General features: G+C 41.9%; 1 protein-coding gene across 8 annotated transcripts in view; it reads right to left on the bottom strand.

The window, feature by feature from the left end:
* Positions 1–17,447, bottom strand: part of DAB1 (DAB adaptor protein 1) — a 168,071-nt gene that overhangs the window by 22,786 nt on the left and 127,838 nt on the right. For 5 of the 8 annotated variants that reach the window (XM_055724868.1, XM_055724869.1, XM_027806957.2 and 2 more), the window contains one exon: positions 11,779–11,838. In XM_055724868.1, coding sequence (XP_055580843.1) covers positions 11,779–11,838 — 60 coding nt within the window. Of the gene's footprint in view, positions 1–11,778; positions 11,839–16,220; positions 16,287–17,447 lie in introns of all 8 variants that reach the window. The other 3 variants (XM_055724867.1, XM_055724866.1, XM_027806953.2) reach the window with 2 other exon arrangements.

The following is a 17,447-nucleotide window of genomic DNA, read 5'->3' on the forward strand; positions in this document are numbered from 1 at the left end:
GGGACCAGTTTTGGCCAGTAGTTAATAATTTTTTTGTTCTGACAGCCCCCCCTGTTTAACCCCCAATCTTCCAGCATCCAGGGATACAGCTCCTGGCACTGGGAGGTGGATCCTGCCCCCAGGCACCGCGATCGCTCTGTGAAACCAGCTGAGAAATAACCATGTCTCAGCACCGGGGAAACATGTGCGCAGCGTTCAACAGACCATTAGAATTCCCACCTGTGCTACAGCGGGACCTCGCAGAGAACATTTGCCCAGCATGTCACGGCCCAGCCCCAAGTGCCCAATTATTGTGTAGCACTGGAGCTGCATCTTCCATTAACTCCTGCTCTGCAGCACACGCTGGTGAGGAGACACCTCCTAAGGGTGAAACATCCCTGTCTACTACAGCACGGAACAGCCTGCAACGGGCTGCCATGCAGCTACCGAGAGCAAAATTTGGCCCTTCGAGCCTTCTGCCAGGGCAGCTTTTTGATACAAAGGGCTTAACCTTCGCAGTTAAAGCCAACCATCCTCTTCCTCCTTCCCTGGCGCACGCCAGAAAACAACCATAAGCCTGGGAAGATGCTCCAGGCCTTGATCTTTCTGTAGGATTGCTGTCTCTGGATTTCTCCATGGAGTGATGTAAAAGCTTGCTTTAATTATTCAAAAATGCATCTCCTTGAATACGAAAACACTCCTACAGCTTAGTCAACCAGGAATGCACCAGTCACTTGTGACCAGCCACGCAGACCGAGGCGGAGGAAAGAGTATTAATCCTTGTATCACAGCGACATTAAACCTGTAATGAAAGCTCCATCTTTCTGTATAGGCATGTGAGACATATTGTAAATCTTTTAAACATGAAATATGTAAATCTGGCTTCTTAAAGCAGCAGCAAGCTTTTTAAACCACTCCAGCCACTAACAAAATTCCTCGTGACACTTTTCACTATTCACTAAAGAAAAACACTATCCAGGAGCTGGAGAAAAACCAAGAGTACAGAAGCATTGACAAGAGAGAAGTAAACTGCATCTTTCATAACCAAAAACATTCCATCTCCACTACAGTATTCCCTCTGATCGCCAAGAACTCTGAAAAACGTCTTTTCTAAGGCAATGCAAAAGTTCAGATTTTAAAAGGGAAGCCTAAAGCAGGCCTCTTGCACTCACAGGAGTGTGAAGCGCCTTACTTTTTTCACTCCTATATACAGAACCATACAGAACATTCAACTTCTGCTGCTCGGTCTGCTTTTACCCATGGCAAGGGATCTGCACTGACTCAGGGCATGAGAAATCCTGCTGAATATTGCTATACTTGTGGAAACAAGGTCACAAAAGTAGTGCCTCACAAAATATGATTCTGAAATCTCAGAGAACGAAGTAAAGATGGTGCTCCAAAAGCATGAAAAAAATACACAGTAATTAACTTGTACTCTGATACGGAGCTCAGCAAGTAAAAAAAGAGTATGAAGGATACTAAATATAGCAAATAACCAGCAATTAGTAATTAACCTTTGAGCTGGGTATTAGCTATTCAAATCTTTTAAGACAGCAGAGGGATTTAAACGTGATTTCCTGCAATCAGGGTAAGTGCCGTACCACTCGGCCCAGCAGACAAAGGAGGGATCATCCAACCGTGCTGCCTCTCTGCATTTCCAATTTCCTTTTTCTAACGTGTATTTTACGCTGGAAGTCTAATGACAAGTCAAACAGTTAGTCAAACTAAATATTTTTGTTCTTATTTTAGCTGAAAATGTAAATATTTTGGCTATGTCAAATATTTTTTCTGATGCTTTGAATCATTATTTTAATTAAGCAAAGCTCCACTTATTTCTACAACCTTACACAACTAGAGTTGATATTACTGTGAGCTCCATGAGCTGAAAGCAGCTTGCTAATTAACTACAATTCATTCTAAAAAACAATTAGAACTACAACGAAGGAGCACGTCAGAATCATGACTAAACCCATCATCAGTCAAACCACGTCTAGTAGGTTGAAACACACCGAAAACATCCAACAGACATATTGTTTTCCTGTAGAACTACTGTTGGATTAATGAAGTAGCATGATAACAAAGAATTGCTCAATTATTTCCTAATTAAATAGAATACACTGAAGAATACGTGCGTGAAGAAAAAACCGTCAATGCCTTTGTAATCTTCAGCCTCCTGCAGATCTTAAAGATCCTCAAATGCTGGAACCTCTCCCAGTTACAGAGGTCACGGCGTTACCACTGACCCAGATCTAGGCAGGTATAGCTGAGCACAACCCTCCTGTTGTAAGGCTCCTGTGAACAGTTAGGGTGACTCCTGGCCGGTACAGGTCACATCAGCAACATGGGCTGCCATAAAACTATGCTGATGGATTTTTATCCAAGATAAGTGCATTTGGGCATCTGTCACCAACGCAGGGTTCAAATCCAGCGCTCAGAATCCTGTGGGACACGGGAATCCTCCTATTTAAAGTTCCTCTTTTCAGTTTCACAAGGTAAGTCTTACTTGCCAGGAGCACTCTTCTTCAGGTAATTCTTCTCCTCTGTATTTTTATTTAAAGTAATAAACCCAAGTACTGACTTTGGTGTGAGGTACCCAACTACAGGGTAGCCTTGAGCTTCATCACATTCACCAACTGTCCAGTTTCATTCGCTTGTTCACTGGGAAGCGCTGGATGTGCTGGTTAAAAACGCTGTTAGTCAACCCTGCGCAGCTAAAGAGGTGGGATGGTTAAGGATAATTGACATAATAGATTATTGAGGAGTGTTTGAGTGAATTGCTTCACTGTTGCTCAATAGCATCCTTTAAATTAAGGATCTCTTCATCTGATCAAAACATACACTTACTCATTTGTTTATTTTGTCTTCATTTGAAGGGAACTTAATTCTGAATTCCCTGTGTACTTTAGGCATTTACTCTTATAGGAAATGGTATTTAAAATAATTCAATTACCACTTTTCTCTGACAGACTAATAAATCAAGAGTCAAGAGAGGAGCTCTAGCTTAGAGCCAGGCCCACGCTGCTCCCAGGCAACACAACATCCAAGATAACTAAAACCTGCCAGAGCACAGAGGATGTTGGTTCAAAGGTCCCAGCCACATGGTCACCTCCTCCACATCTCCTCCATACCCCACGCGGTGGGTTCAGTGAGCACAGTGTACACCATGGCATACGCCGGTCACATCACATGTATTTAAAAGAAATGCTGCAAGTCCAGAAATACCACCGTGCTGTTGAACGAAACACTAAGGCTTTCAAAATATTAACAGAAGCTACAAAAGCTGTTGTAATTTACATTTACTATGGACCAACAGGCCCTGACATCTGTCTTCTAGAAACGTAAGCCTGGCTTTAGATTTAGGTATCATTACAAATATGTGCAATTTATTACACGTGGCTGATGCGATGCAAAGATATCAAAATGAAACATATTTCTCCATTCAACAGAAAACTGGAAACAAAAGAGAAGAGCAAAACATTTTAGCCGATAGTGGCAAAAGCCAGCTGGCACCAAATTTCACGTCAGCATGAGGAAGGGTGCCTGAGCAGGAAAATCGGGGACCAGCGACAAGCTGCTGGCTGGCTCAGCGTCAGGGTCAGCCCCAGCCAGGTTTCCATTTGCAGCTATTGCCAGACACACTGACTGGCATCGGTGGCATTTCTGGCCTAAAGATCTATTTCTGAAAGTAATGCACCTTTTGTTCCCAGTGTGTAGCTCCACCCGTTCTCCCTGGGGAAAACGAGAATGAGGACAGTGGCACAGGACACACAAACAGCTCAGATGGAGAAAGACGAACTTGTTTAATGTCAGGGGGCTATGGCACTGCCTGGGTGGCACAGCGCAGCCAGCCATGGCGCACGCAATGGCTTTCTGTAACTGCAGACTGGAGGGACAAGTGATGATGAGAATCCCAACTTCCACTTCTAGATGATGATGAGAATCCAAACTTCCACAAAATTCCACTTCCAGAATGTAATGACCGAGACAGCTTTGGAGGCTTGCAGGGAACAAACTTAACGATGGAAGGGAATTAGAAATAACCCCAAATTTACTATTTTGCAATACTTGCAAGGGACAGTTATACAGGTCTATCTAATGCTTTTCAAAATGAAGGGTGACTGGAGCTATAACCAAGCTTGAGAAACAAGGTATTTATATCTTCATTACTGAATACTGCATCATCATGGAATTTTCCAAACGTTGAAATCTCCTGAGTTTCAGCAGGTAAAAAAGCCAAGACCTGTGTACTTCTGTACTTAATAACGTAGGATAGCACTGAAGTAATCTGCAAAAATTACAACCGCTTCTCTCCAGACTGATGCAAAATGCATACAGCACTTTCCCCAGAACTGTATTCCCTTTAATTTGGAAATAAGCACCCAATTGTGCAACTGATACAATTTAATGCATACAGTGATAAAGACCAGGTAAAGCTACAGTCTTCAGTACTTAGAAAGCAGACTGTGTGTACATAAATGTTTTAGCAAATTACTACGAATTGCAGGGCTCTGAGCAAATCAAAATGTAGTGAAACAATACAACCTGCAATTGTCAACTTAATGTATCAGCAGCCATCAGATAAAATCTGCATCTGTCATACTGCATAAAGGATGAAAATTCACTATAGGTAACCGAACTTTACCCCCCGATCAATGAGCTAGACCTACAGTTCAGCTACACTCTCTTTTCTCCACTTTGGAGAATATCACAAGGGATAGAATATTACCCCAGAAAATATATAGGAATCCGGGTAAGTTTAGGAACGTAAATACACATGAAGCCACTAGACACATGAGCTAACAGGCTGCATAACTGTAAGGGGCCACAGAAATGTTTATCATTTATTTGTATTGCCTGAGTTTTGTATTAAAAGTACAAATCTAAACTGCCATAGCAACACCCACATCACCTATATCCAACAAGATAACCAAGCCACCAGGGCAAAACCCGCAGCTTTTGTCTGCTTCCTTGTTTCTTGCTGTTTGTACAGCACAAACAGAGAGAGAATGATGAAAATCTGATGGAGGGCAGTTGCTGCTGGATTACAGCTTTCCCACTCTATGGGACTATGTCCCAACATCCTGAAGGATTGCACTAGGAAGTAAAGTAAGTTCAATGCATTGATAGCATGTAATCATTCTGCTGGCAGTGCAGGGTTTAGGATCACATTCAGGGCATGGATTACAAATGCAGGAATGGAAAGCCTGCTAACAGGACAACTACGGATTAAAAAGAACTCAAGATGTGGCCCACAGTATCAGTATGGCATAGGAGAACGATTAAGTCAGGACATTTTATTCTCATCTGTGAAACAGTATTCCTACACTATTAAAACCTGCTATTTGATATGCTAGATATAAAATTATGGATGGACTGAAACCAGAAGTTTGCATGGGAATATTTTCAATGTGCAGAAACCATCCAGTTTAAGATTAATAATCTTAAAAAGTCTATACATTAACAATGGATTAATTCTAACTCTGGAGAGCTAGATTTGTTGGAAATCAGGCTGTGAATTAGGTTAACAGTTTTTTGAATGTTCTTGCTCTACCTGGCACTGCAAGAACAGTTTTTCAAGATTGAGGTGAAACTAACTTTGAGCTCAGCTACTAAGACCTACATAAACCATGTATGTACCACACATGAACAAACTTCACTTTACGTTACAGATGCTATAATCTGGGAAGACTTGGGACAGGGAACCTGTTTTCTGCTTCCTGTGCCATTAAGTTTCTTCTTAAGGAGTAAGCCACAAAATATCCCCAGAAAGAACAGCTTAAAAAGAAAAGGACGAATTTTACAAAGTCAAACAAAAGAATACAAAGGCAGATTTAGTTATTACTGTGCTTGATCAGGGAACTAGCATCCCACTAGGTACAGCAGCCACATGCTGATGGCTGTGATCTCTGTGAAACATGCCTGACGGTGGCTAGTTCCTCTCCTTGGAAAAGATACACAGGGATTTGAGCAAAGTCTCAGATCTCTCCCCTCAGCTGAAGCTGAAGGAGCCTGCTGGTGAAAAGTCAGGTGTTTAAGTGGGTTTTTTTTCTGTGGATCCACTCCAAACTATCAGCTGCATAGTTGTTTATGCCATGCTGAGTGAGGGGAAAAGGCTTTTATTCAGAGTTTTTACTTGCATTTCACACAGGTATAAACAGAAGCAAAAAGTATAAAACGGCAGATGAGGCTCATGGATCTTGCTAAAAGGAAGGACAAACCATCCTGACAAATCTCAGTGACCTTCTAAAATGTAGAAGTAATGAAATCATAATTAATGACAGGCCTTGATTGGTAACATACATACCTAACACAAAGTCCAAACAAAACAGATGTGTCAGCTACCTGCCCGATGTATCAAACCTGCCCCACAGCATCGAGGGATCTGCCTCTCCTGCATCAGCCAGACCCAACTGGATGCAGGACCCTACTGTGATGCCAACAGCTCCCCTCTAACCACAAAGGAAGGACAAAAACCTGCCACAGATACAAGTATCTTAAGACACGACAGCACAAGGTGAGCATCATCCCTGAAGATCAGCTAGCAACATCTGGCACGACTGCCCAGAGGATAACACGAGCAGGTGATGCAGGTCGCAAAGGGGATGGTACCCGCACAGCAGATGGAAACGAACGGCTGACGCGTGGAGAGGCTGCTGTAAGGGCCTCCTGCTACAGCACAAGTCTCGTTGTTGGAGACAAGTATGTGACAACAACATCTCACCTTCAGGGCTCAGATGTTACCTTTGGCATGGTGCTAAATGTTTCCATTATAAGCCAGCAGCAGTATCACAGTTAATAGCGGTATTAAATCAAACGGCATGCTGAGAGGAGCAGCACGCAGGGCAGAGGTCTTTCCAGCCCTGCAGAACATCTCCCCAGAACAGTTAGTGCAAGGTCTACACGACAGACACGATGTATATCCACTCCTGTCTAAAAAATAGCAAAGCTCCACCACAACACTGAAGAAACTCATGCCGCAAGACATCATCATAACAAAGTAATACATTTTCAAACTTTGCAACAGGTAGCTGTGCCTGTTAAAAATGACCACGTCATACCACAGCGTTACACCTCCTACATGGGGTTTAACTGAGTGTAACTAAGTCAGGGCATTTGAACACAGGTGTCTTTTTTAGCAAATGTACATAAAAATGGCCAGCTTCGCCAGCACAGGTGGCCAGAGACTGGATCTGTGTGCTCGCTCTCTTGTTGTGTTTGAAAATTTGATCCCGAAAGCCTGGTTGTGGAGGCTGAAGCCAATGTCATCCATCTGCAAGTTGTTTCTGTCATGCCAATGATGCAAACTCGGGGAAAAGCCAGTCTCTTCTCTAGACCAAGCATCACAGAAAGCATTCACCTGGAGCGGATGGTGAGAGCTATCTGAAAAGCTGCCCTAATTGCTTTGTTGCCAGACATTTTGGTATGCCCTTTCTCCAGGGACTGACGTTCCGTGTGAGCTGGTGGAGCCCAGCACTGTCCGTGCCTTCCAGATGACTGCAGGCACGCTTCCTCTGACACAAGACCTGAACAAATCAGGCCTGCAAATGGCACTGTAATCCCAGCCAGAAATCAAACCGAGCTTTCCCAAACGCAGCTTCCTAGTCCGGACAGAAGGATCAGGCAGCTCTTACGGCTCCCAGACCTGCGTGGGCTCAGGTCCAGCCCAGCTTCCCCCGTGCCCTGCCCCGAAGGCAGCCAAATGACTCTCCATTCCACCCTGGTTTACCATTTTCCATGCAGCTGGTACTAGCCAAACGGCTGCCCGCATTGTAAGGTGTCAGCTATAATGTCTTGAATCTTTATACAGCAGTAAGATGAGTTGTTTGAAAGCCTTCATAAAATTGTAAGCAGATAGTTTAGACATTTTGATGAGAAGCGAAGGTTTTGTTGTGACATGACTGACAGTCTCCGTGAAGGGTATTTACAGTCTGACTCTTACTACAAAAAACACTGTGACAGGTAGAAGTTGAGGGGGATGTGTAATGGGGAGACGACAGGAAATTATGACAGAACGGGCTCATGAAACATTTCACTTTTTTAGAACAGTTAATTTCACAAACAGAACTACAATTCCCAAGTGAAGCGTGTACCACTTAACACAAGCCTTTTGGGGTAAGCCTGCTTTCTTTGTCTGCTCTGATGTCTCCTCTCAGTGAATGGGGAATGGGAGAATTGGTCTTAGGCAGGAGCACAGAGAAAACAGGGATGAATACAAGAAGTGTGAGTTGACACAGAGGAAGGGAGAGATACTGGGAGGAAACTGGATACCACAAAAAGTGTGTGTTTGGAGCTGTGCTGCACACCTGGCAGAGGAAATCTACAGGAGAGCAGGATTTGCTGGGAAGGGGTGCAGCAAGAAGATGGGGCAATACAAGAATTATATTGAGTAAGCAATCTTTTCGTTCCAATGTCAGAGAAGTGACTTGGCAACCAGCCACCACTTGTAATTGAGTTCAGTGGGTATGTTCAAATTCCGAGATCTGAGACTCATTCCTTCCGCCTCATTTGCACCGTATTTACATTACTTGATATCAGAGATCATGTGGAGTCACACTATAAAGTACTTCGACACCTTCTGACAAACGGCCTCGCAGACCGGCACAGCACTGTGTGAGTACGCGGGCCACCCCGATGCGCGTGCAATGCCGAATACTCCTCAAGGCATGACCGGGCAGGTGCTTCGTCCCTCCAGCCGCAGTGCGATCCCCTACGCAAACAGAAGGATTTGCCCAAATGGCTCTGGTTGCTTAGGAAGCTATACCTTATTGAAAACCAGTATGAATTACCCTTTCCAGTTTCAAAGCTGCCTTTGAAAAAGGAATTCTGGCTTTTAGTTTTTACGTTGTGGCAGATCCGTAAGGGCTGCCCGCCTAAGCCGAACTATTTAGAAGTTATCATACCTGCAAGTCATTTAAAATTCCTCTGCAGCGACAAAAGAAGGATGCCCAGCCATACATTTATTTCCACCTGAGAAGGACACCTCATGCAGACAGGAGGAATTTCCCCATGAAGCAGCTATTTTTCTCCACTGGCGACAGAGAGTCAAGGGTGGAGGCCACCCTAGATGACTGCTTCGGTATCCCTCACTTTTATGTGCAGGGACTGGAAGTAACTTGCCCAGGAAGGCACCAGAGGAAAACAATCCCAAGACGGAAAATCGATCTCTGTCCAGGGAACGTGGGCAATTCAGTTTGAACTCAAGCAAAACTTGCTGCATTTTTATTAAGTGGTGTATTTATTGTCAGGAGAGAGAATTCATGGTGCCTGAAACCCATTATGAGCTACAAAAAGTTTTTCACTTTATTCATCCATTATGAAATTACTGAAAGCAAGACCTCCTAATAAAGAATGTGTCCTTACGTGTTTAAACCAGGTAGATGAGCTAGATTATTTGCTCTCAGATTGAATTTTAGAGGTTTATATAATAATGACAGCTATAAATTGAAAAAAAAAATTATGGCAAGTGTCTCAATGACAGAGTCTCACATGTGGAAGGGTGAGCAATAAATCAGATGGGCAGTGGAATATTAAATTGCTAATTTTAAGAGCTATTGCTACTTTTTTTTTTCTTTTAATACATACTAATATAAAAAGGTGAAACAAAATCTCAGCTACCTATTTCTTCCTCTTCTCTTTCTTCTCTTTTTATTCATAAATTAAAGTATATAACTTGTTCGGAGAAAAAAGTCTAATCACTTTAAATTTAACCATGAAATACCATAAAAAAGATTTAGGCCTGCAACCAGCTTCATGGAGATGACAGTTTAAATATATTTGATGATTACAGAGTAGATTCCATATGCCCTACATCTCACAGTCATGCTCTTTACCAGGACAGTCTAATACCAAAGTGTCTGCAGACGTGATTGCAAGTGTACTGTACACCCAGTCATACTGCAACAACCTAAATTACAGACTATACCCAGAGTAAATCTGAAACATTGCCGAAGGAATAATAAAAAAGTCGCAGGAAATGTACAGCGGAAAAATTGTAACACTGAACCATATGAGAAACGAGTGAAAAATCGACAGCTATTCTGTGCCCGCAAATACCTTAATTAGTTATGCAACATGAGTTATTTTACTAGATTTTCCCAGGCAACACGATGATGCCTCCCTCCTCCCAGTGGCTTATCATGAAATATTTATGGCAAGTCTTGTTTGTTTGTGCAAACCACAGAAGTATCGCAATTCAGGTCCCCATCCAGCCCATCCCCAGCATTTATCTTTTTTATTCGACACCTTGGTCTCTGTGCTCAGCCCCAGCTGTGCAAGTTACTACATCCTCATGTGAAAGGAGCCTCTCTCTTGAATACAAGCATTTTCCCCACAATTACAGCAGGCTGAAATTCCCCACCTTATCCTTTGTTTTTCTCCATTCTCACACAACTCCTCAGAAATACTAATTTTCTGCAAAACCCATTTAATTGAACAATTTCTCGAGGTTATTTATAGCACAAATTTACATCAAACAGTATAACCCACCCTTCAGCAAATGCATGTCTTGCTGCTATGGCATCTGTCACTCCACTTCTTTTCTCAACCACTTGTTACTATTCCTTATGCATTCTGGGGAAAAATATTTCACCGCTTCAAAACGCCAATACACAGAAAGGGAATGGCGCCACTTGGACACAACAGCATACCACCCCTAGTTTTTAATAGTCTACTATTAAAATAGTAGTCCATGCAAGCCACAGGACGGACAGAATTGAGTTGACAGTGTATACTGACCCTTAGCCTCTTGTATGCTTAGAGCACTACAGAAATAATACATAGCAATATTGGGAAGAAATCTTGTGCTGATTACAGCCCACAAAAACTAGAAAGCAATGCAATACATAGAGAAAAAAAAAAAATTGCCAGTCAGGAATTTGTTGAGTGAGGTCTTGTTGCACACAATCCTGATGTAGCTCCTTTCAGAGTTTCCCTCTGCTGGTTAAAGTAATGGCAACTGCACATATCTCTGCCCTGCAACTCTACAGATCTTCCTAAGCCACCACAGAAGTCAGTTTTATTGGAAAAATAATTGCTTTTCTATGGTGTACGTTAGGTTGGGGTTTGATGTAACTTTTTGGTTTGGTTTGGTTTTTGTTTTTTTTCTTTTTCTGAATAACAGAAAAGTAATCCTAATGGAAATTCCCATTTTTCGGTAACGTTTCCTTTGAAGCTCCTTATGAAATCTTTACCTATCAGCACACTGTATTCGCCAGGAAGTCTTCCAAGAGGTACAGACATTATAGCTGCAGAAAATCACCACAGAGGTCACAGACAATGTTCTGACATACCTATTCCTAATGCTACTTCTCTCAACCTCCACTCTATGCAGACCTTGCCTCCCCTGCTGTCCTACAAAGCAAGCTGTGAGGAGCACAGTATGTAAAGTATGGCTCTGACAGAGCACACGGGGGCAAAGAGGCAGCCCACGCTCGCTCAGAGTGGTAAGCCCTGCACAGCGTTGGGTAATAGAGCAACCCCTTGTCATCCAGGCAGCAACAATTCATGCATTAACATGCAGAAGGCTCACTGTTGACTCTTAACCACAGCTAACACATTTATAAATGGTGACTTGCATAAGAATGAGTCAGAAAAGACAGAAAAGAGATTTAAGTAATGAATGAGATGGATATAAGTGACATTACAGTCCTGGTTACTCTGCACAACCCCGATCAACCCACAACATGTCAATGATAAAATTCACATCACGAGGAACAGACCAAATCTTACATACAACAATGAAAGTCACAGGAGCTAAGAAACACACCGTCTTTACTGTGTATAAATAGGGAAGATACTTACACTTACAGGTTGACTTTTTGGCACATCATAAACACCTTCTTTCTTTTGGCTGGTAGGAACCTGCAACAGCAAATTAGAACAAAGGTCAGTACCCAAGTGGGTTTGATGAAAAATAGAAATCAGCAACTGATATTTATGTACACAATAGTCATTTAATACTAATGAAGTCAAGGATGGTTCCCTTTTGATCCAAGCAGTATCATTAGCAGAGAAAATATTGAAGAAAAAAAACCCAGATATCTAAATTTTTTAACTCCTAAAGCCCAGTAGTGTTCAGAAACAAGATTCGCATTCTCAGTTAATTTCAGTTGCATTATGGTCAGGTGCACTCGGATCTCCTTCCTACTCCAGTGGTTGTTTTCTTCATTTTAACCGGGGTTTAGAAGACACATATGGAAGTCATGATCAGGTCAGCATGTCATATTCCTCCACAGCAGAGATCCAGAGCAGAGCTACCAATTTTAAGGGAAAGAGATGTTTGGCCTATGGCATTAGATTTTTTCCTTCCAATTCATTTAATAATCCAAGCCAAGTAAAATCATAACATGTACCCTTGCAGTGACAGGGCCCTGCGGCTGCTCTAAGCAATGTTTGGTTACAATGCTGCTGTTTCACTAAGGAATTACCAGCCTGTCAGTCTGACATGGCCAGGGAGCTGAAGTCAACAGTCTCGTGTGGACAGGGGACGATGCACTTAAAAAACTTTGGGCGAGTCTTTAGTTGAGTCATGATTTGCACCTTGGGCATTCATAACCTGTTCATGTAAATTCAGTTGCTTTCTAATACTGGGCGCTCTGCTTGCCTAAGGACTGCTGGTTTACATATTTCTAATTTGCGATTATATTTCTTTTCCTTCCTAGGAGTGCAGAACATTTATTGTAAATGGCACAACCAAAAAGAACTGTAAAAACATGCTCTAAAGTGGCATGAATGTTCTAAGTAAATCAGTGCTACTTTTCCACTGAACAAGGGCATCCAGCATAAGAAGGTTGCATTTCAGACATCAATGAAACCTCACAAGTCAACAGGAGAAATAATACTGCAGGTACGACAAACTGATCACCTTTTTGTTTTCTGAGGCAATGAATAGCTTAGAGTTCTGATACTAGAGTAGGACCGGTTTAGGGGAAGCCAAAGGAATGGTATTCATTCACTGAGATGTGCCGTAATTTCTTATTCTGGGTAATATATCAAAACCTGTCTCTACTGTTCAAATTCTCTTGTCCGTGTTTAAACATCAAAGTCTTTACGGGAAACCATGCGTCTTTAACTGGGTGCACATCGCAAAAGTTTGTTGAGAGCGTGAGTGCAGAACCCTCACAGAAACTGAAAAAGCTTGTGAAAAGATTTCTTCTACTCCTATCCCAAGGATGTCTTGCCTGCCTTGGTTTTCTCAAAGTACTGGCCACTTCCACTAAAGCCACCAATCACATTAGATATGTGAAACTGTTAACAGTGGAACAATTCAATTTCATGGATATAACAGTCTGTAAAGAGAGCGAGCTTTAAGTGACAGTGGTAAGAGCAGTAACCAAGAATGGCCTATTCAGTGAGTCACCGGAAAGCTTAGTGTTCATAAAAAGAGGACAGAAGTGGTAAGATATGCTATTTATAAACTATCATCCGGGTGCATTTTTCTGTTCTCTCTGGAAAGTTTCCCCTTCAGTCATTCTCTTCTTCCTTCCAGCTTCTCCCTGAAGTCATCCCAATTTGCCCACTCCTATCCACAGCTTATTGTGGAATGAGCATTTCCCTGCACTATCGATGCCCCCTTTTTTACTCCAGCTTATACTTACACTAGAGAAAAGCTCCTAACTTCTAACACCAAGACAGAGAAACTTTTCCAAAAGACATTTTCTCTCCCAACTTGATACTGCCTGTCTTCTTGTTGTCTTCACTTGCCGTCTATCATCATGCTTTCTTGCATTGCTACTTCGACTTGGAGTCTGCAAGGGATTTCTCCTGTTTTTCCTTTGATTAGCGGTATCAGCAAAGAGGTACCCGCACTACTGCTGCTGACAACTCTGTGACAGGCTGGGAACCACTCTGATGTACTTGCATCTTACCAGCAATTCAAGCACTGCAACCCAGAACCCCCCATCTCAGACTGTCAGCTCCTCACCGAGAAGAACTTGCTGCTCTGTGGAGACCAAGTGCTGCTACACACGCAGTGCAAAACCACCTAACAAAATCCCATCCCCGCCTCACTGGAACAACAGGCAGAAAAAGAGATGCTATTAAAAAATCTGACACTAGATGAGAGGTACGTGCTCAGTGATCGAGCCCTTGCCTAACTTACACATTACAGCAACTTACACGGACAGACGACATTAAGAGAGCAGACAGACACAGACAGTCTTTGGGGTAATGCATCAAAGAAAGGTGACAGACCGAGAAAGAATCCTTGAAAAGAAAATGGTGACCTCTACTATGTTGAAAAGAAATAGAAATTGTCATTTTTGGCACATATCCTCCCTCTCCAGTTAACTACTGGGTAGGAACCTTCCCTACAAAGGCAGAAGTGAATTCTTTGCATACCAGCTCTTGGCTGAGAAACCAGAGCAGCACCAGAAGAAAGATTTAGCGAGGGTGAAGCGAGGATGCATGAGGTTATTGAGCAGATGCATGTTTACCAAAGCCTAGTATGGGGAAGGCTTTGTAGTAACAATTAGAAGCTGGGAGTAATTTGCATCAAACTCAAAAATAAAAGCAACCACCAAACAAAAAGCAAAAACCAGCCCAAATTAAGAAAAAAAGAAAAAAAAAAAAAAAAGAGGGCCTTTTCTAACTTCATTTTTAATAGTAGCCTAGATGGTTCTGAGTTCATCAAGATCTTGTAAGAGAAACAATTTTGCCGGTGATCTGCATGTAAGATCCCAGTGGGAATCCAGATTTATAGCAGGCCAAGAGCTCATGAAGTCCATGGGAAGTAGGAAGCTCACAGCTCTGGGCAATTCTGCAGCAGCAATATTTCAGCATCTGCCAATTACAACAGGTAACAGAAGAAGACTCCTAGCTCCCTAATCTCAGCATTTGCTGTATTCAAGTTATTGCCTGTAGTAAATACAGAGAAGGGCAATGCTAGAGTGCATATACCGAGAGTACGGTATATTCATCACAGGTATTTTCTATGCACCACCGTGGGAGGAAGCACTTCATCACACCCAGATACTGTCAAATGAAGCCTTGAGCAACTCTCTGGTGACCTACAGGACAGTAAAGCAGTACCTCAAGATGAGCCGAGACCTCACTATTTGCTTATCATCTTCTATTTCCATTTTAAGAAAAAGAAACTGTCCAAAAAGTCCTCTCCTGCTCTTTAGGCCATTCCTCAGAACACAGTTCCTACTTCTTCCCTACCCACCAAAGTTTGCTAAGATCTCTGAACACTGGGAGCCACGACGCCATTCTGCTTGCTGCCACCAGTACTTCTCTAAAATGTCATTAATAGCCCTGCAGTTCAACAACCAACCATAGAATTTTTTTCATCTAAATGGAGTCGTCATGGGATTTTTGTTTCTAGCATGGAACTGACAACTAGTGTTAGAAAATTTTCAGCCTTAGGCATACTGTCACCTCAAGAGCTTTGCATGTCTTGGTCTAGAGATGCAGGAAGATGCATATTCTAGTGTGCATGGCAGGGGTGCCAGGGAATCAACAGAGACAGGGTAAATTCATCTCATCTTAATGACCCTGTGACGGGGTCTATAAGACTGTTATTTTCTAATGTTTAACTTGCATTTCCTTTCCCAGTTAGCTTCTTTCTATTTTGGCTTACAGCTACTCTATCCTTTCGTTTTTGCCTCTAGTGTGTGATACAAAATGAATTACATTATATTTTAATAAACCCTGTACTGATCCCCTGAGGATAAACTGAATGACAAAAGATTATTTTATATTGCTTTCAATGCAATTTTTTGTCAGTGTGAAGAATGCAAGCTTGGGCTCTAATGTAACATATGCACTCTGAAAATATCTTCCCCAGTCTAGGGGATATCCATTGAGAGCTCTTAGGTTTCCCACAGTTATTTCCTGGGTTAGCCAGAAAGAAAAGCAGTACCATCAAAATGTCTTTCTAAGAACGGCTTGGATGGTCTGCCCTCCATGAGATTTTGGTATCTGTTTCTTAGAATAAGTATCAATAGTTTAAAAAAATTAACAGGAAAAAAAGAGAATCCAGTCTTTATCACCTTAAATGGTGTACTCAAAAGTTTAAGGCTCTATAAGTTGACGAAGTTAATAAAACTTGTGAAAGTTGAAATGGCAAACAACAGAGAAATCACACTGAGACCGGGCAGATTATTCACGCCATGCCACCCAAACGAAACGCCAGACATTTTTGTGATGAATGAAAACTAGTAAAAGTGAACTATATATGAAATGTGCTTTACTAAATGCTTGCGATCATTGCAATGAAAACACCGAGGTTAGCGATTTTATACCTGATAAATGTTTTCTTCCGTTTCAGGCTCACGGATTGGCTCGTGTCCAGCCTCAAACACAATGTACTATTACACCAGCCGCCAGAGAGGAAAAGTCAAAGATGAAACAGAAGGGAAAAAGGCGATTTGGAATTCCACGTAAAAACATAGGTAGGCATTAAAGAAACAAGTTCAAAGTACAGGCTGGCAGCAGGACAACCGGTCTGTCGGCAAGCGCAGAGTAAGGTTGTTTTGTATTTCATAAACCGGCAACGAACAGACCTAAATCTCCTCTAATGATCATTAGAGCAACTTCCTAATTCTTTCTCACTAGGGAGACCGCCTGTGGCCCAAGATTAATTTTCTGAAGTCAACGTGAATTTTGCCTCTTTTACATAATGGCAATTATTTCCACATGTATTTATTACCTATGAATAAAAAAGCTAAATCCAAACTGGGAGAACAGCCTGGTGCTCCGGCACCACGGGCCACATGGCAAAAGGCTGTCACAACACTTTTCATTTCCAGGTGCCTGCTTTATTGTGAAGAGCACAAAGCAAAACTCCTGACATTATAAAAGGTGAATAGTAATCTAGGGCATCCTAATTCTTATCATCTTTCTTGCTGCACCTTAGGCACTGTTCAATATTCACTAATAGTTGAATCAGTTTCTTTCAGTGTGCCTCCCACTGACATGCCTAAGTGGAAGAACACAAAATCTCCATGAAAAAAAAACCAACTAAACTATCATATATTTTGTTTCATCACAAAAACATAAGAATGAAATAACATTTTTTTCTTCTTCACGCTCAATAGGGTACTGGACATGAATATATTGACATAATTCTGATAATCATCTTGGCTCCCAGACATTTTGCTTGGATGAAACAAGACTCAGATTTCAGATCTATTATTAAATCATAGCCCAAATGTCAACAAAGGAGTGTGTTGTAATATCAATGCCACTGTGGTTGTTTTCCAAATATTCATCCTCTGAATTAAATTCTGGCCCCACAGAAGTAAAAAACAAAATGTCAATTGATTGCTATCAGAAGAAGATGTCACCTTCCTTATTCCCAAAGTAACTCCCTCTTCAGTTACAGTTTGTATTCAAAAATGATTACAAATCTCATTTGGAAACTTAAAATCTGGACTCACAACCCACATATTAGGAAATATTTACGACAAATTTAGTATTTCCATACTCCAATACAAATATTCTGTTCTATTCTACGCAGATATATTGTG

This window comes from Falco cherrug, chromosome 12 (genome assembly GCF_023634085.1).
Source record: "Falco cherrug isolate bFalChe1 chromosome 12, bFalChe1.pri, whole genome shotgun sequence".
NCBI classification, from domain to species: domain Eukaryota; kingdom Metazoa; phylum Chordata; class Aves; order Falconiformes; family Falconidae; genus Falco; species Falco cherrug.